The sequence below is a fragment of the Octodon degus genome, unplaced genomic scaffold, assembly GCF_000260255.1.
Source record: "Octodon degus isolate 3935 unplaced genomic scaffold, OctDeg1.0 scaffold00130, whole genome shotgun sequence".
Taxonomy (NCBI): domain Eukaryota; kingdom Metazoa; phylum Chordata; class Mammalia; order Rodentia; family Octodontidae; genus Octodon; species Octodon degus.
In genome coordinates, this window is record NW_004524706.1 from 3,112,870 (window position 1) to 3,133,155 (window position 20,286).

General features: G+C 35.9%; 1 protein-coding gene across 3 annotated transcripts in view; it reads left to right on the forward strand.

The window, feature by feature from the left end:
• Zmym4 (zinc finger MYM-type containing 4) overlaps positions 1–20,286 on the forward strand; it is a 190,048-nt gene that overhangs the window by 60,018 nt on the left and 109,744 nt on the right. For 2 of the 3 annotated variants that reach the window (XM_023701031.1, XM_023701034.1), the window contains exon 2: positions 7,685–7,730. In XM_023701031.1, coding sequence (XP_023556799.1) covers positions 7,685–7,730 — 46 coding nt within the window. Of the gene's footprint in view, positions 1–7,684; positions 7,731–12,791; positions 12,803–20,286 lie in introns of those variants that run through there. The other variant, XM_023701033.1, reaches the window with a different exon arrangement.

Sequence of the window (20,286 nt, forward strand, 5' to 3'; positions counted from 1 at the left end):
GGGCTGGCTGGCATGTGGTGCTGGGGGATTGAACCGCAGTCCCTGAGCTTTGCTAAGCTTGTTCCAAGTAGGTGCTTTAGACCACTGAGCCATCTCACCAGCCCTGTTTTTGTTTTTGAGACAGGATCTCACTCTGCAGTTCAAGCTGGCCTTGAACTCACTTTGTAGGCCAGGCTGGCCTCAAACTCCCAACAGTGCTGCTTCAGCCTTAGTTCTGGGATTGTGGGCATGTGCCATCACTCCTGGCCTCAAACCATTTCTAAAAGCTACAAATGTAAGAAGCAGGAATGGAGAGTAAAAGGTTTAAGCACTAAGGCTTTGTTTGATTGATTGATTGTACTGGGAATTAAACTCAGGACCTTACACATGCCAGGTTCTGTGAACACAAAGATATTTGAAGTTCATAAGTAGTTGAAGGGAGTGAGGGAAAAGCTCTAGCTTTTAGGGCTCCTGCCCCCACCCTTTTGATGTTTGGGGGTACTACTAACTAAAATGAGGGAGGAAACAAAAGAGAAGATAAAGCGTATTTTATGTTTTCAGTTTTTGCTTGACCATTAAAAAAAAAAATTACCCAATCTTGTCTATTTTTTTATTTTTTAGGTTTTTTTTTTTCCTTTTTGTATTTTAGGGAAATATAAGGTGTTTAGGGAAATACAGAGTATTCACGGTCTCACTACTAGATCAGACTTTTAGTGATCCGCCTGTTTACAGCCTCCCAAGAGCTGGAATTACAGGCGTGTGCCACTATACCAGGTCTCAGTTGCCCTCTCAGTACTCCCTGGGGGCGGGGCTGACATGGCAGGCCCAGGGATCAAATCCAGGCAATCCACTGAGCTATATGGCCCCCCCATCTTATCTTTAGGAGTGAAGTCTGATTGTTACTGTTAATAAAAGCAGTTTGAGAATGATATCCTGTCCAGGAGTTCATTAAGTGTTACTGTGTTTGTGTGGGGGGCAAAAGAGGAAACTTAGGTATTTGTCCAAGAGTCAGTGAATGTCTAATTGGATTTTTTGAGAAAGAGTGAGTAGGGTATGTTGTGAATTTTTACCAGTTCAGAGTATTTTGGGGGAATTCCCCCATATTAGTGAATTTGAATGTTTGGTTTGGTTTTGTAAGTAAAAATGTGTTGTGTTTCCATCTCCCATTACTTAATTTTTAAAATATAGAGAGCTATCATTTGTCTAGCCTTTTAATGGACACATTTTTTAAAACTGTATTTTTTTTTTCCTGTCTTTTTGAGACAGGGTCTTGATATTCACTTCAGGCTGGCCTTGAGCTCACTTTGTAGGCCAGGCTGGTCTCGATCTCTCAGTGATCCTCCTGTCTCAGCCTCTCCAGTACTGGGATTACAGAGGGGTACTAACATAATGAAACCTAGTTTTTAAAATGGGGAACATATCTTTTATTAGTATAGTAATTGTGTACTTATACTTTGAGCACCAGGGGAAATCCTTTCTGTTTTTCTTCTCTTTACTCATCCTGAAAAGGTATGAAGTAGGTATATGAATGTATACCTATTCTATGGATGAGGAAATTTAAGGCTAACTTTATAATTTTTATTTTTTGGTACTGGGAATTGACCTCAGGACCTTGTACTAACCAGGCAGGTGGTTGTGCTGCTGAGCTATATCCCTGGCCCAAGGCTAACATTAATGATTCATAATGACATATTTAGTTTTGAAATAGGGCCTTGCTAGGTAGTTGAGGCTGGCCTTGAACTCATGGTGATCCTTCTGCTTTAGCCTCCCAAGTGCTGGAATTATATGCCTGGCCGAAAAGATTTATTTTGTAAGTTTATGTAGTTATATGTTTTGAAGCTGATGGGTAGAAATGATGAAGCTATTTTGGTGATCAAAAATTAAGTGATATTTTAAATCATTATCCACATTCCTTTTTTTTTAAGTTTTGTAGTACTATGAAAACTCTATAACAATAAGCTTTTCTTCTGGATGGTTAACAACCTAAGTTTGCAGACCAAAATTAGAGAAAAAGGAGGGATACAAGGAAAGCCAACATTTTGGCCCTAGCCTTCTAAGATCAGTTAAGACTCAGGACATATGAGAACTTGTACTGTAACATCATGTACCTCGGTAGTGTCCCAAATTTTCTGATCAAGAAGATTATGGGGCCAAAGAGGAAAGTGATCGATGACGTAGAGTGGGCCTAAGGAGAGTCACATGGGGAGAAGACACTCAGGCTTTCACAGAGAGCACATTGGCCAAGCAATGGCCGTGACTCATCCACATGGCTGCACTGATAAAGGTTCTACAATCTGAGGTACAGGATCTCAGGATAAATCCTGAGGGCATTTCACTGACCTTCTCAGACCAAAAAGCTACAACTCTTGTTGCATAGGTCCTGCTTTACCTTGGTCTTAACCATCCAGTAGAAAAGTATGAAGACGAAATATAAGAAATAAAGCCATGCTGTTAAGTTGAGCTGTGGGGGACTCAGGTCAATAATTTCTGACATTGCCAGTTAAACAAAAGACCCAATGCTATTATGGGCTACTGGACTCTTTTAGAATATTTTGCTGAGTTTACACACCTATAATATTCAATAACGGAACTTAGAAAAAATGGGGTATACCGATGAATGTCCATTTTGTATCTGTGTATTCAAAGAGGTTAGGATAGATATATAGTTGCATTCTCTTAATGAATAGAATGATTTGTTCTAATGGTGTTTGTAAATAGGATCACAAGTCCGTATCTTGTACAGCAATTAACCACTAAGAAGAATATATGCAGTGTATTATTTGTTGAAACTGTACTTCCGATTTGATTTGAAACTCTCATTGCTGTTTATCAATAAAACTTAAAAAAAAACTCTATACAGAAGACTTATAACAGATTTTAAAAATGAGGTCTTTAAGGTCAATTAAATCCTTCATAAAACTTGAAAGTTAAGTGTACAGCTGTTAGTTTCTTTCTTTTTTCTTTTTCTTTCCTTTTTTTTTTTTTTTTTTGGGTAGAACCGGGGGAATTGAACTCAGGCCTTTGCCAGGAAAGTGCTTACTGAGCCATCTCCCCAGCCCCAAGTTTCTAAGCTAAATTTTATTCCGCTTATATCTATTTTTATAAATGGACAGGTTGGAAAAGCTTGGGATGTAGGTCAGTAATAATGTGTATGCTTAGCATGGGAGAGACTGAATTCATTCCTAGCACCCAGAGAAGAAGAAAAGCTGTAAAATACAGACTAGATAAAGTTATGTGTTAAATAATAATTTTTTGTTTTCTAAATGATGAGAGTATGAACCAAGCAGATGTTCTGGAATCTTCCCCAGCATTTGAGGAACTCTTTTTTTTGTTCTCTGCTTTTACAGTGTTGAGTGTGTCTTGGTTACTTGTGAGACAAAATACCAGACTCCAAAAATTAAGGGAGAAAAGGTTTATTTAACTCAGCTTGTGGAGGTTTCCGTTCATAATCAGCTGGCTCCAAAGCAGTGTGGCATGGCAAAGGGCAACAGTTCAAGGTAGCAGAAGACAGCAAAAACTAGAGCAAAAAACTGGAGGGTGGAACCAGCCTCTTTTCCTCCCCTGTACTGTGTGCAGGCTACAACCTGGGTATGTTGTGTGTGTGGTGGGGGGTGTAGCACTCACACAATCTTCAAGCCCTCCACGTGCATAGGATGAAGCTGCTTACTGAGTAAGGACTTTGGCTCCCTGCTTAGTCCCTTAGTTAAACTTGTATACTTCTCAAATTGACACAATGTATCAACCTTTACAAGTGTTTACCAGAAGATTTGAATTAAATAAAAGCAAACTAAATTAATTAAAAACCAGATTATCCTTTGATACTTTTTAAGAAGCTCAAGTATGTGAAGAGATTTGCATCAAAATGATTATGGAGTTTATAGCACTAATTGCTCTTGAAAGACTGAAATTCACTAGGAGGTATATCCTCGTTTTTTAAATTTTTATGTATTTAGGACAGGGGGTCTGCAGGGTCTCACTATGTAGATTGGTCTTGTAGTGATCCTCCTGTTTACAACCTCCTAAGCGCTGAGATTACATGAGAGTGCCACTATACCCAGTCTCAGTCACAGCATACCCTGGAGGCGGGGCTGCCACACAGGCCCAGGGATTGAACTCCTGCCTCCTGTGTCTGCCAAAGCAGGGTCTTTAATCTGCTGAGCTATCAGGCTAGCTCTATCTTTTTCTATTATCTTTTTGGTATTGAGTGGGCACAACACCAAAAAATTAAAATTTCAAAACAAGATAATGGGAGGGTAACAGTGGTTAACATATTACATGTTGTTATCTTTAAATTAGTTATTCAGAGTACAAGACATAAGCATTTAATTGCCCAAACAGTATTAGCACAAACCTGTCTCTTCAATGAACTAAAAAAATTAATAGAATAACTTCCTTAGCTATCATGTGTGTATTTTTTTCTTTTCCCTTCTTTATCCCAGCCCAATCTTGAATATTTCTATTTTTAGTTTAGAGAACTTTTTTTTTTAATTTTTATTTTTTATATATTTTTAAGGAAGGGTCTACAGGGTGTTCAGGGTCTTACTACTAGATCAGACACAAAGAGATCTGCCTTTTTATAGCCTCCCAAGAGCTGGGATTACAGGCGTGTGTCACCATGTCCAGTCTCAATTGCTTTGCAGCAAGCCCCCGGGGCCAGGGCCAGCACACAGGCCCAGGCATGGGGATTGAACTCCTGGTCCAAGCAAGCACTTTAATCTGCTTAGCCATTTGGCCAGGCTTTTTTTTTTTTTTTTTTTAAAGAAAAACCTAGGAATTGAACTCAGCAGGACTTTTTGCTTGCCATATAGGTACTTATGCTGTTGAGCTGTATCCCTAGCCTGAATTTTTTTTTTTTTTCCTTATCCTACCTCACAATTATTCTCTTCTTTCAGGGTGTTTTTTAAATTGCTGGTAAGCCTATTGGTTTGGTCTTTCAATTCACATAAATTGTTTTCCAACTTCTTTTTTAAAATTATTTTGCAGACAAGGTTTTGCTATGCAGTTTAGGCTAGCTTCGAACTCGTAGTGATCCTTCTGCCTTGGCCTCCCAAGTGCTGGGATTATAGGTGTGAAACACCATGTGTGGTGTAGTTGATTTTTTTTTTCCTTTAAATAACCTGTTATTTCTTGAGTGGTTTTGTCACCTGCTACAGTGATTAATTGCCTTTTGTAAGGTTGAAGCAGTGCATCTACTAATGATTAATTAAAGTGAAAGTTTATTACAGAAAAGAAATACACTTGCCTGTAGGTTGAGTAATCAGTTTTAAGAAGCAGGACAGGTTGCTCCATGTGCAGTGCAACCCATATGTTGAAAGGACAGCAGCCCTGGCTACTTCATAGAGAGCTTGTGCACAGAGGACACATTTTCTTTTTATGAGGTGTCAAAGGTACACTATTAGTTACTCTTTTATTTAAAAGAAGGGATGGGTTTTCTGGACTGAGTAGAGTTTAGTTCCTGCACGGTATGAGTTTGGAAGTTTAGGGTCTGCTCATAGTCAGGTCCCTGTCATTTGCTTACAATTTGTCTTGCGCTGGTTTCATCCAGTCTGTGCACATATTCCTTTTCTCTTATCTGGAGGAATACAATTACTTGCTTAGCCTAATTTACTTCTTTCACCCTTAATGCCAAAAGTCAGAGCTGCCTCTTTGTTATTTCTCAGGCTGTTATTTCAAAATCCTTCCAATACGTATTCCCAGTCTCAGTTTTGCTGTTCATCTTAAATCTTCTTTTTACCATTGCATCTTTTCAGAAACTTGTGATTTTTGGTTTTCTGTTCTTATTTGTGAATAGCAGATACTATTGATTACTTTGACTAGCTATTCTATTTTATCTACAGCTGTATAGGTAGTTAGGTAATTTTTTTCTCTTGAAAGTTTTTGCCTTGAATAGAGTGGCTTATTTTTTTTTTTTTTCATAACAAAAACATGACAATGTCTTTTATTTGGGAAAAAAGTAACATCTTCCAATAAAATATACATTAAAATGATGTAATTTAACTTAATTACCTTCTTTTTTTTCTTGAAAGGATATCAGTTAGATAAATTATGCAACACGTACTTGAAAGATTAGAGTTTGGGCCTTTTGTTTTTTAATTTTTTTTCAAAGTTTTATTGATAAACAGATAGCAATGAGACAGTTTCAAATCAAATCAGAAGTACAGTTTCAACAAATAATACACTCCATATATTCTTCTTAGTGGTTAATTGCTGTACAAGAAGTGGACTTGTGATCCTATTTACAAACAGCATTAGAACAAATCATTCTATTCATTAAGAGAATGCAAGTATATATCTATCCTAACCACTTTGTTTTTTTTTTTCAAAGTTTTATTGATAAACAGCAATGAGACAGTTTCAAATCAAATCGGAAGTACAGTTTCAACAAATATTAACACTGCATATATTCTTCTTAGTGGTTAATTGCTGTACAAGATGCGGACTTGTGATCCTATTTACTAGAGTGGCTTATTTTAAGTTATAGCAAAGTTTACCAAGAAGCAGCGTTCCTTATGTTCTTGTGTCTTTAGTGTATAATAGACAGGGGACCAGGAAGTTGGAATGGTCAGTTTTGCCAAAAGTGGGTTTTTAAAGACTCAGGGTGGAGTGTGCTGCTTTCTTTTTAGGTTACAGGTGGAGCTACCTGTGCTTTTTTTCCTCCTCATGTTTTGAAGGTCCAGAATTACCTTGGACTTGGCTCTACTTTTCTCTTAGATCTTAACATACTCAATAGGAACCGTCCCAGGATCATGGTTCACTTGCTTTATTTTTGTTTTTTTTAGCCAGGGTCTCTCAATGCAGTTGAGGCTGGCCTTGAGCTCACGTTGTAGCCTGGGTAGGTCTCGAATTTGCACTGATCCTCCTACCTTGGCCTCTGGAGTACTAGGATTACAGGTGTGCATACCCACCTAGCTCCCTTGTTTTAAAAGCTGTAAATGTCTGGTTTTAGTCTAAGAATAACAGCTATTATTGCCAGTCCTTTGGTTCAGTTTTGTATAGGAAATTCTTTATAAATGTTGGGTATGTTTATTACAAATATCCTGGGTGGGTGTGTGTGTGTGTGTGTGTGTGTGTGTGTGTGTGTGTGATAGAATGATTAAAAAGCTATGAGAGGGGCCAGGGAAATAGCTCAATAGAATAAGCACTTGCCTGGCAAGCACACGGCCCTGAGTTCAATCCCTGGTACCGCCAAAAAAAAAAAACAAACAAACAACAACAGTAGTATAGGGTCAGGGAGATGGCTCAGTGGAATAAGTGCTTCCCTGGCAAGCGCAAGGGCCTGAGTTCAATGCCCAGTTCTGCCAGAAAAAAAAAAAAAAAAAGCACTTTAAGAAGCCAAGCTCAGTGCTGCATGCATGTGAGTTCCAGGGCACCCTGGGCAACTTACTGAGAGACCCTCTCTCAAAAATTAAAAAAAAGATTTTGAGCCCAGCTTAGATCTCCCTGGGTTCAATCTCTCATAACAAAAAGAAAAAAAAAAAAAAAAGGATGTGGTTTTTTTTTTGTTGTGGTAGTTGTTGTTTTTGGATTGTAGTCTTTGGTCTGAAAACTATTTTTGTTCATCATCGATTTTATTTTCTCTATTAAGAAGTATTTTGTTTATGCTGTAGTGTATGTGCATAATTTGGCTTGGGAGGGCTGTCAAACTGTGATTGAAAAGTATGAGAATAACATTACTTTTCTTTTTTTGTTGTTTTTGCTTTTTCAGTTTGAACAGAAAAGTGGTGCAGTTTTTGATGAAATTGTAGAGAACTGTAAGTACCATTTGAGAAAAATAATAGTGCCTTTTAGATAGATGTAAGCAAAAATAGATAAAGCATTTACATATTAGAGCATTTAGCTTGTGCTGATTTATGTGATGGTCCATTTGATTTAGCCTAGATCTCTTCACATCCTCCTAGTGCTTTTAACAGATTATTACTTTTTTCAATATTTTATTCTTAGTTACTGTTATTAATATGTTGAAACAACTTTGTTAGTGTGATAAATGATTATACTTAACCATTTCAAACGTTTTTACTTTGCTTACTGTCTCAACTTTCTTTTAGATTCTTTAACAGCATTTAACAGTTTATTTTTGGGGATTATAAAAGTAATACATGCAATTAAAATATAGAAATGAATAAAGGGAGAAAGTAAACATCTTTTTTTACTATTTCTCTAAAGATAACCAGTGTCATGAGTTTAATATATATCTTTCCAGACTTTTTCTATGAAAGCATGTATATATATGTATGTATATATATTATGTATGTGTATGTATACATATGTCTAGTGTATGAAGATTTGTATGTGTGTTCAGGAATCATGAATGCCTTTCTTGGCTTTTTTCTTTCATCTGTCAGTGGGCCAAGACTTGCTGCATTCTTTTTAATGGCTGCTCAGTATTTTATTGTATAGCTGTGTCATAATTCAGCTTCCTCTTCCATATGTATGTAAATTATATTGCTCTTATTACTATACACAATATTTTATGTTTTTCTACACATCTTTATTTACTTGTTGAAGTCTTTCTGTAGGATAAATCCTAAGAATAAATTTGATGGTGCATTAAGAGATTATGTGTACTTGTTTATGGAGGCTAAATTTTGTCAGCTAGAATTCTTCAGGGTAATGTACGTTTATTTTTCTTTTTTCCGTTCCCTTCTCTTCCCTTCGCCTTCCTTTCACTCCCTTTTCCTTCACCTCCCCTCCCTTCTCTTTCCTTTCTTAAGTGTTTGACCAGTAGGATCTATGGACATTTTTCTGTTTGGAATTAATTTGGTAATGCTTTTTATAGACTACAGTCAAGTAACTTTTTGTTACTTGATATTGGGGAATAACCAATTCTTCTAATTATCAGCATATTTAGTTATTTGATATCTTTTATACTCTAGCTAGCTGCTCTAACACAAACATTCTAGATGTATATGTGGTTATTTTACAGAATTTAGGCTAGAGGTAAAGTACTAATTTCTTCCAGGATATTCAACTCATCGTGGGTCTCTCTTTAAGGTGTTACCAGAAAGCAGTTATATTCTAGTAGCTTTTAATCTTTCTGTGTATCCATTTAAATTTCAGGTTCCTGAGAGAAACATTATGATTTGGCCACTGTCAGGAAAACGGGGCCCATAAGAAAACATAGGTGTGCTGGGGAGATAGCGCAGTAGAATAAGTGCCTGCCTGGCGAGTGTAGGGTCCTGAGTCCAATCCCTGGTTCTGCAAAAAACAAAACAAAACAAAAACAAAAACATAGGTATTAGAACATTGTTCTTTGTTATTCCTTATTTTCACCAAATAAGTTTTGAGTATTCATTCTGGACATTCCTATGCTGAAGTTTGTGTATTTGTAATAGACATGAATCTAATAGTTTTTTATTTAGGATTTTAATGTAATGCTTTACTTGTTAAAGCTGTTTCAGTAGCAGTCTTTTTTGTGTGTGTGTGTGACCATAGTCTTAAAATGGGAATAAGATGCCCCTTTATCTTAAAGTTGTAATCAAGCTGCTGTAGTTTGGGCACTGTACCTGAATTTTGGGGTTAATATTTCTGATGCACAGAGGTTTTTTTCTTTCTTTCTTTCTTCTTCTTTTTTTTTTTTTTCCTCCTCTCAAATATCATTAAGCTGGAGGAATAGAAATATTGCTTAGGGGGCTGGAGAGATGGCTCAGTGGTCTAAAGCACCTACTTGGAACAAGCTTGGCAAGGCATCAGGGACCGCGGTTCAATCCCCCAGCACCACATGCCAGCCAGCCCTGCCCCCTCATGGACTGAGCTGGCCACACACACACACAATAAATAAATGTTAAAATAAATAAATAATTAAAAAAAAAAGAAATATTGCTTAGTAGAATGCTTGCCTAGCATGTGCTGTGCCCTGTGTTCTATTCCCAGCACTCCCCTTTCCTCTAAAGCTGGAGATTATAGGCATAGACTTTTGCCACATGTTGGATGAAATGTTGAAGTAAGGTTATACTTGTCCCTGGTATGGTTGGCTCACACCTGTAAATCTCATCACTCCAGAGTTTGAGTCAGACCACCAGCCTGGGTTGCATAGTGCATTCAAGGCCAGCCCGAATAGAAAGTGAGGCCCTGTCACAACAACAAAAAAGAGAAGACTTACCCTTTATCTTCTTCATTTTGATAGTTTATTATTAAAAGAATCTTGGAAACTGGAGTGGTAGAGTTGGGAGGAGAGACTAGACTCTCCTTGAAGATGATTCAGAAATATATACATCTTGTCCAAGAATGAAAAGGGCACTCTGGTATGTAGATAATATTTAGGAAGTTTCCAACAGCAAAGAGGGCCTTTTAGGTCTTCCTTTTTATCTTAGGATTCATGTCTAGATTTGTTGTATTTTAGCTAAGTATCTCAAAATGACTGTTGTAGTGCTAGATTTAGCACGTATTCATTGCTCAGGAGTACTAGGAAGAGGAGAAGGTTCAAATACTTGTTTTGTAAATCTAATTCTGCCCTTTTGGGTTATAATATGTCTGTTTTGAAACCTTTATCAAAATTTATTATCCACTAGTTATTGGCACATATATATTAGTGGAGCCTAACCCCATCAATGGAATTTGGGAGGTTTGGTTTAAACAGTGTTTTTAGCAAATGAGATTTAAAAGAAAGGTGGTTGTGAGCCTTGTAGCATATACCTGTAATCTCTGAATTCTGGGTGGCTGTGGTAGGAAAATTGCAAGTTCCATTCTAGCCTGGGTAGTTGAGGGATCTGAGACTCTGCCTCTAAGTAAAATCAGGGTTGGGGAGGAGGAGGAATGGTTCACCATTATATGCAGGTGAAAAAAAGGAGCTAGGTTGTCTAACTTGTGTGTAGTTTGTTCATCACAAGACTGTATTATGGATTTTCAAGAATATGGTGACAAGGAAGTGACTGGCATGTCTTATCTTAATTCATGTTCTTCATTCATTGCTTTTCTTTATGAAAAGTTTAAAAGAAGTTCAAATAGTATAATGATTGTTTTTACCCAGTGTATTCAGATAGCTGCTTCTTGTAATCAAAGACTGAATTCATTAAATGGCTCTTAACTAGACATTCAGCAGTAATAAATCTTTTCCTGGTAGAATAAATTCATTGAACATAATGGACTTCACAGTTTCAAAGGAAAAATAAAAGCATTACTAATTTCTTCATGAAGAACTGTTATTTGGATTAAGAAAATTATTATTTTGATTACTTGCACTGTACCAGTTTATGAAAAACCCTACATACATTCTTTTTAAAATTCTGATATAAAAAATAAATAAAATTCTGATATATGGGGCTGGGGAGATAGTTCAGTGGTCTAAGTACCTGCCTGGCAAGTGCAAGGACCTTGGTTTGATCTCCAGTACCACATGCCGTGACAGCCCGGGAGCCCTGTGTGCCATGCCGGCCACTGAAACAGGGCATGGTAGCACACCCCTGTAATCCCAGCTCTGGGGAGGCTGAGACAGGAGGATCACTATGAGTCTGAGCTGTGTAGTGAGACTGTGTATCAAATACATAAATAAAAGATTTTTTTAAAAAGTTCTGATATATGAAGATACTAGATTCAAGTGAAAATAATAGAAACATGATGTAAATTTATTGCTTAATAATACGATTTTGTGATTATCAGGAATCTGTGTACCTTCAGCTTTTTCTATCATATCTTTCGTGTATGGCTTCCAGTTTCAAGATGGCTTGGCATTCCAAGATGGCCAGTGTATAGGCATCAACCTCTATGAAGGACTTTTTTGGACACTGTGTACTGAGGTTTATGTTTCATATACCAACCTGTCTTCAGATAAAGCTGTAAATTGTAGTCCTGTCATTGAGCATGTTGTTGCTAAGAGTAACATTGAAGATTTAAGAAAAAAAGAATATTTAGTAGGTATATGTTATCTGCCACAGTAATCATGTAAAGATCCTGTGAATGTTTCTTTCATTAAGGAGGCAAATAAAGCTTAGAGGTATCATTTAGCTTTTAAGTGACTGAATGAGGATTTGATGCAGGTTTATGTAACTGTAGTCTTTGATTATCCATTTCTCTTTCTGTTTTTACTGTCTCTCCCCCTTCCATTATATGTTGCCTGGATTGGTCTCAAACGCTTATGCTCAAGTAGTTCTGTTGTTTCAGCTTCCCAAGGAGCTGAGATTGCATACAGGTATGTGTCACCATACCTAGTGAACTTACCTGTTTTTGAACTGCTTGCTAGTTTGTTGAAGCATCACTTGGTAAAAATAAAGTAATAATTTGTAAATAACTCAGAAATTTTGAAGCAGGTATTAACTGTGACTTAGCTTGTGTGGGTACATATGGAATATCAACATCAATTTGTGTCTGATTTAGAATATATGTTATATTCATACAGTTCTGTTTGAGAATTAATATAACTTTTAAAAAAGTTTAAAAGTCAAAAAGCAATACTAAAAAGAACTGATAAATTGGGTAGGTTTTTTTTTTCATATAACCAGAGCTGATACATTTTTATTTCAATAGTCCACTGCTGAATACTTCTTGGATCCTTCCAGTATTGTGAAAGAATATATTCATGAAAATGTTGAAAGCTAGGCTTAAAGATTCTTTAGGGATGTATATAGCATTAGTAGAGTCACAGTGACCTTACTTGGATAAACACCTCACAAGAAGTCTTTTCTGCCTTGCTTTTAGTAGTTCGCTTTTTAAAAAATTTGAATAACGATGTATCCAATATCCTTTAATGTCGATCATTATATATTAATGTTTTCTAATTTGTGTATAAATTGCAAACAGTGGAGGATGTGGGCTAAAGGGTTTGAATAATTTTAGTAGGTATTGCTAGAGCACTTTTCAAGGTGTTAATACCGAATACTCTACCAGCAAGGTATGAGACCACCAACTACTTCAGTTATGTGTGTGTGTGTGTGTGTGTGTGTGTGAGAGAGAGAGAGAGAGAGAGAGAGAGAGAGAGAGAGAAGGGGGAGAGGGAGAGATAGAGACAGATTGTTTCTCTTTGTGTTTTGAGAAAGTCACTTTGTAGCCTAGGTTGGTCTCAAATTTATGATCCTCCTGCCTCAGCCTCCTGAGTTCTGCCATGACATGTATGTGCAAACCTTCTAGCTATATCTCTTCTCAATATTTTCAGTCTAGTGGATGTAAGATGTCAGTGTTGAATTTGCATGTTCTTAATCCCTATTGAATTTAAGCAAGTTTTATAAGTTTAAACATTTGAGCTTGTGCCTCTGTATTGTTCATTTTTGAGTATTTGTTGCACAGTATCTTTTATCTGTGTTTTTCTAAATATTTTTCCTAACAAATTGTAGACTTTCATTTTTGTGACGAGGGAATGCCACTTTATTTGTAAGGAGGTAAAAACAGAAGACAGAAAGCTACTCCAAAGTGGGGACCAAGTTCCAGGAAAAGGATGGATATCCCAAACTTGTTTTTCATTGTGATAAAAGCTATTAAGGTGATTCAGAGTAAAATACACATTTGAAAGAAGATTCAGGAATATGTTTTAAAAGATAATCACTATATTAATTTTGAACTTTGAAAATGTGTAATGTGATGGTGATGTTCTTTTGATAGGATTAGCCTTCTGATTTCCCTGCTTAATTTCTGTTTGTGTACCTGAGGCTGACAGCTTTGTGGAAGCAGCCACTTAAAGGCCTGAGCTAGGGCCAGGCCCCCAAGTTATTATTTTTTGAGACAGAATATCATTACGTAGTGCATGTTGGCCTTGAACTCCTGCAGATCTTTCTGCCTCTGCCTCCCAAGTGCTAGAATTATAGGCATGTGCACCACACCTGGCTGCTGTGTTTTGTTTTTTTTTTTTTTTTTTTTTTTTCTGCGAAAGGGTTTATTTTTTTTGGCGGAAACAGGGATTGAACTCAGGCCCTTGCACTTGCCAAGGAAGTGCTTATTCCACTGAGCCACCTCCCTGGCCCCTGTGTTAAGTATTTTTAACATGGAAAAATTTTAGTTTTTAGTAGTGTTTGAATTTTTTGTCTTATTTTTTTATTGTATTCCTAAACTTTCTTGGACTAGTTAGAAAATTATTTTCGTGAATTATTAAACACCAAAATATTAACATGTGAGATTTTTAAAACAAAACAAAGTCCTTTGCTTCACAACCTTTTAAAAAGTACATTCATGATTTTATTTTATTAGTCATGTTTGCAGTAGATGTCAGTTTATAGTCATTTTGGGGAGTGGGTATATGTATATAATGCAACTTGTTTCTTTTTAAATTTTTAACTTTTTTTAAAAAAAGGATACAAAATAGTAAAAAAGCCATTAGAAACAACACAGAATTTCACTAAACAAAATAATAAGAATTTGACAAATGGTTGTTGTATTGCTTAATGTGGTTTCCACTAGTTTATATTACCAGACACAAGCATGCAAAATTGGTTTAAAAAAAGTTAGAAGAAATTACGTTAACTGCTCCTTACAGTAGATCAGCAGGAATCAGCAGTATAATTATCCAAACTATCCTGTATATATATATACATAAATATCTTTTTTTCTTCTTTTGTCCTATTCCTCTCCCCAGTTACTCGTTTCTTTAATTCCCATCTCTTTCCCCCCTCCTCCTCCTCTAATTCCCTATTTTCAGTCTTATTGGTATTATTAATTTTATGTTTATGACATGTATAATGTTTACATTCATTAAGGTTATTAGGCTTCTGTATATGATTTTTTGTTTTTTGTGCTTTGGGTACTGGGAATTCACCTTTGAACCTCACATTTGCTAGGCAGGTGCTGTGCCACTGAGTAACCCCCTGGCCCCTCTGTATATGATTTTGGTGCCAGTTCTCCAATCTCATTTAAGTATCCATCTCTCCAGAAAGATAGCTACTACATTGAATTTTGAGTTCATTTTCTTGCTTGTCTTTATACTTTACCACATATTTATAGTATTAGTATTTTAAATTTTGTTTGTTGTTGAGCTTTGCTTTTTTCTGTTACATGTTTTGCTGTATTGGAAAGATCAGACATTAAGTCTTTTTTTTGTGGAATCGGAGATTGAACTCAGGACCTTGTACTTGCCAAGGAAGTACTTACTCTACTGAGCCATCTCCCCGGCCCCAATTTTGCTATATTGGGACATTCACTTTTTTTTTTTTTTTTTTTTGGCAGAACCAGGGATTGAACTCAGGCCCTTGTGCTTGCCAGGCAAGCACTTATTCTACTGAGCTAGCTCCCTGGTCCCACCATTCACTTATTTATAACTGATGTGTAATACTTCATTATATAAATATATCACAATATTTATTGAAAATTATAATTAAAAACTATTTTTCAAAACCATTGTAAATGTACAGTTCCACTGGTGTAAATTGTATTCATGTTGTTGTGCCAGGAATCTATAGAACTATTTTATCTTGCAAACTGAAACTATAATCATTGAATGACAATTCCCCATTAGTCCCTCCCACTCAGTTCCTGATAACCATAATTTTACTTTCTCTTTCTAAGAATTTGACAACTTTTAGGTACCTCCTGTAATTGAACTATACCTTGTAGGAGTGTAGTAGAATCATTCAGAATACTAGAGGTACCTTGAAGGTACACTAGGTACCAAAAATGATGGATAAAAAACCAAATTGTGGGGGCCAGGAAGATGGCTCATCTGTAGAATAAGCGCTTGCCTGGAAAGTGCAAGGGCCTGAGTTCAATCCCTGGTTCCGCCAAAAAATAAACAAACCAACCAATTTGTGTTGATTGGAAAGATTAATGAGTCATCAAATGATGAATATTGGACCCTTAATTAATGATACTGGAGCAACTGGCTTTCCACATGCCAAAGATTTAAACTAGACCTGTATCAGTCAGCATGCACTAAACTAAAATCAAAATGGATCAAAAATACAAATATTAATACAGAAACTAAATCTACTAGAAAATAGAAGAGGTGGAGTACTTGAAGACATTGGTGTAGGCAAAGACTTAGGAAGAAAACCACAGTCTCATAGGAAGTATAATGAAGAATCTTGTCATACTAAAAAGCATTTGCTCTGCAAAAGAAGTCACTAACATAGTAAAGACAATCCATGGAGTGGGAAACATCTTTTGCCAGCTGTTTCTTAGAAAAAAGACTGACTTCTGGAATATATAAAGAGCTCAGAAGAAAAACCAGACTCCCTGAATTTAAAAATCTTACCAATAGAGGGTATACTTATCAGATGAAGAAGGAAAGTTGAAAAATAAATGAAAAAGTATGAAAAAAATGTTCTTCACTGGCCTTTTAAGAAATACAAAGTAAACAATGCTGAGATTCCATCTCCAGCAAGAGTGGCTGTTATCAAGAAATTAACCATTAACAGATGCTGGTAAGGCTGTGGGGGGCAGGAGGAAGGAACCCTTTTCTGCTGTTGGTGGGAGCGTAGACTGATGCAAATACTGCAGAAATCAATATGGAGATTCCTCAAAAACTACTACTACACCATGTGACAGCGGTTCCCCTTTTTGGTGTCTTCCCAAAAGAAAAGCATCATAGGACAGCGATACGTACACACGCATGTTTAGAGCAGCCATTTGTGAATCTTGGAAACAGCTCAAATGTTTTTCACCTGATAAATGGGTAAACAAGATGTGGTTCTTTAATACAGTGGGGTACAACTGTGCCATATAGAAGGATAAGCTCGACACATTTCTAGCTAAATGAACATACCTTGAGATCATACTCTTAAGTGACATAAATCAGACTTACATGTTTACATACCCCATTGTTTTTTTGGTGTGGAAGGTGAAAATGTAAATAAGGACCAAAATGTATAGTAGATATTTGAAAATGTTCTCTTGAGAAGGGGAACAAAGAAGGGAGTGGGGGAAAGGAAGGATGGGACAAGAAAGAAAAAGGATAGAAGCAAAGAATGGAAGCAGAGGTTTTGTAAATGAAGAGGAAAAGGGGCTAAAGGGATGGGAAAGAACTGGGGAAAAAACAGCAGGATATATCATGTATAGGTACAGATTCTTTTTATGATGAATGTGACCTTTATGTATCTGCAATGTACCAGTAAGAAAAAAGAAAAGTGCCTGATGAAAAAAAGAATTTTTTTTTAGTATTTTAGTAGTGCTTTAGTTTTCAGAATATTTATCTTCTGTGTATTTTATTATCTTTAAGTATTATTTCATGTGGAATTATGTGGGAATAAAAAATTACATATTGAGGTATAATTTTCAGGTAATAGAATTATTCCTATTTTAAAATATTTTGAGGTAAAATTTTCACTTTGAAATAATGTGATGTTATAAAATTAGTACAAGTTACCCTACTTTTTTCTTTCTCTATTTTGGCTAGTTTATGCTCTCTGTATTTACAGATACATTTTATGCATACAATGTTAAATACACCAGGAATTTTATTTGGATTGCTTTAAAATTTGTAGGTAAATTTGGGATAAATTAAATTGTAATAAGTAATTTTCCCATCCAGAAGCAGGGTATTGTCTCTCAGTTTACATAGGTGTTTCAATCTCTAAAACAGTGTTTTATAGTTCTCCGTGTAATCTTGTATACATTTTGCTAAATTTACTCTTGCTAAATTTACTCTGGATTTCTTGGTTATGGACAAATTGAGAGGTAGTTTTGTCTTCTAAAGATGGCCAGTTAACCGTGTATGATGGCATGTGTTTGCAGTCCCAGCATTCTGAGACACTGGAGGAGAATCACACTTTGAGCACAGCGTGGGTAATTGGTGCGTTTAACAAGACCTTGTCTGGTGTCATCAGTGAATCAGTCATGCAGTCAATTGGGCTGGGAATGTAGCTACTGGAGAAGGCACTGGATTGAGTTTCCAGTAGTAACAAAAGAACACCACTTTCCAAGCCAGTAAATTATAGCTCATTCTTTCTTTACTGATTTAAAAAGTAGTATTTTGCTGGGCATCATACTGCATGGTTCTAATTCCAGCTTGAGGCAGGAGGACAGCCAGTAGTTCAGGCCAGTTTGGGCTACATAATGAGTTCAAACATAGTCTGAACTACATAGGGAGACCCTGTCACAAACAGATATAAAATAAATAAGATAAATGTAATGTTTCTATTTTTAAATTCATTATAGTTTTCTTTTAAAATTTGATTTATACTTTATTTTAATAGTATGACATACATTTTTTAATAGTGACATTGTATCTTGTGAAGTTCTTTATAAAAAGTTTGTGTTTTCAGTTTAAAAATGTTTCTGCAAAGGCAGTCATTTTATCAATGAATGGAGACAGGCTTTTAGTTATTTTTTTCCTAACCTCCAGCTTTTATTTCCTTTTTTTTTTTTTTGTACTGGTGAGGTCCTTTATACAGTATTATACAGAATGCTGAGAGTAGGCATTTTCCCTGTATTATCTTTTTCTCGTTGCATGGAAGGTGTTTAGCCTTAAATTATTTGTTATGTATTTTATTATATGTAGGATTTTCTTATATATACTCTCTCCCTCAGGTTGGAGGCCTTCAATTCTCTTTTTAGTGTGCTGAATAATTATTATGTTTTTATGAATGAATAGTAATTTTTTTTAGTTCCTTTATCACTGTCCTACGAGACCATGTTTTTTGTTTTACTGTTTTCATGTGATGAGTTCATTTTTAAATTTTAAACCTACATTGCATACATCTATAGAACAATCCATCTTGTTGCTTATGTGATTTTAATTTCAGTTTGTTAGTACTGTATTTATTTATTTATTTTTAAATTTATTTATTTATCCATCTATCCATTTATGTGTGTGTGGCTAGCTCAGCCCACCAGGGGGCGGGGCTGGCTGGCATGTGGTGCTGGGGATTGAACCGCGGTCCCTGTGCTTCAGGCAAGCTTGTTCCAAGTAGGTGCTTTAGACCACTGAGCCATCTCACCAGCCCTGTTAGTACTGTATTTAGATTAAACTGTATGATAAGCATTTATGTGTTTCATGTAATGTCTTTGCCTTGTTTTGGTCTCAGGGCAATACTTTCTTTTTGTACTGGGGGTTAAACTCAGGACCTTGCTATGACACTGGGCTGTATCCCCAGTCCAGCAATACTGTTCCTATAAAACTTAAATGTAGTTTTCTCATGTTAACTGAGCTTATTCATTAAAAATGGTATTTCTTAAGTGTTTGATTTCATAGTGAAGACATCTAGGCCTTGTTCTCTTCAGATTTTTTGTTCCTTTGTGCACTTTTGTCTTTTGAAGGCATTCCTTGTATCAGCACAATCCAATAGAACTTTCCCTAACAAAGAAAATGTATATTTACATTGTCAGAGTATATTAGTTACTGGTACCTGTGAATGTTGAGTACTTGAAATGTACTAAATGTAGAAGTTTTAATTGCATTTATTGTTTCTCAGCCTAATTAAATTTAAATATTAAGAAGTGGCATGTGGCTCTTAAATTGCACAGTGTAGATCTAAGCTGTAAATTTATTGCTATCAAGTTAACACTCTATTGCCATAAAATTGTTTATTTTATCTAAAATTGTTTTCACCTTTTTTTCTTTTTTTTTTTTGAGAGGGAGAGGGTCTGGGTCTCACTATTAGTCTTGGCAGGCTTTCTCCTCATGTAGCCCAGGCTGGCCTTGAACTCATAGTGATCCTTCCACCTCAGCCTCCCAATTGCTGGGATTACAGGTGTGTACCACCACTCCCAGCTTTTAATCTATTTTTAATTTCTGTAAGAGCGAACAAAATTTTATTCCTGATACTATCCTCTTTCTTTGTATTGCTTCATTTATAAAGAGAGTTTATATGTAATAAAGTGTACACAACATAAAATTTAGTATGCTGGCCATTTTTATGTGTACATTTCAGTAGTGTTAACTGTATTTAGATTTGTTACAAAAGCAGAACATTTTATTTTGCAAAGCTGTTTACTCATTTATCTCCCTTTATTGCATCCTATTTCATTACTCTTCAGCTTTCTATTTATATGAATTTGATTACTCTAGGTACCTAATGTAAATGGGTCATACGTTGTTTATCTTTTTTGACTATTTTAGTTAGCATAGTATTCTCAGTATTCCTATTGTATGTGCCAGAATTTCCTTCCTTCTTTTAGTATAAGTAATTTTGCATTATATGTATAATGTCACCTTTTGTTTATTAAGTCATTTGTGGAGGTACATTTGGACTGCTTCCATTTATTTTAGTGATTATAAATGTGCTGTGAATTTTTGAAATACAGATAACAGTGCCTCAGTTGAAGTACTACTTTCAGTTCTTTGGGATCACTTGATAATTCTGTTTTTAATTTTTTTAAGGAATTATATTACTGTTTTCCACAGAGGCTACATCATTTTCTGTTACTGCCAATAGTTTACAAGTTTTCTGTTTTCTCCAGTTTGTCCATTTTCCTGCCCTATCCTGTCCTTTCCTCCCCTCCTCTCTCTTCCCCCCC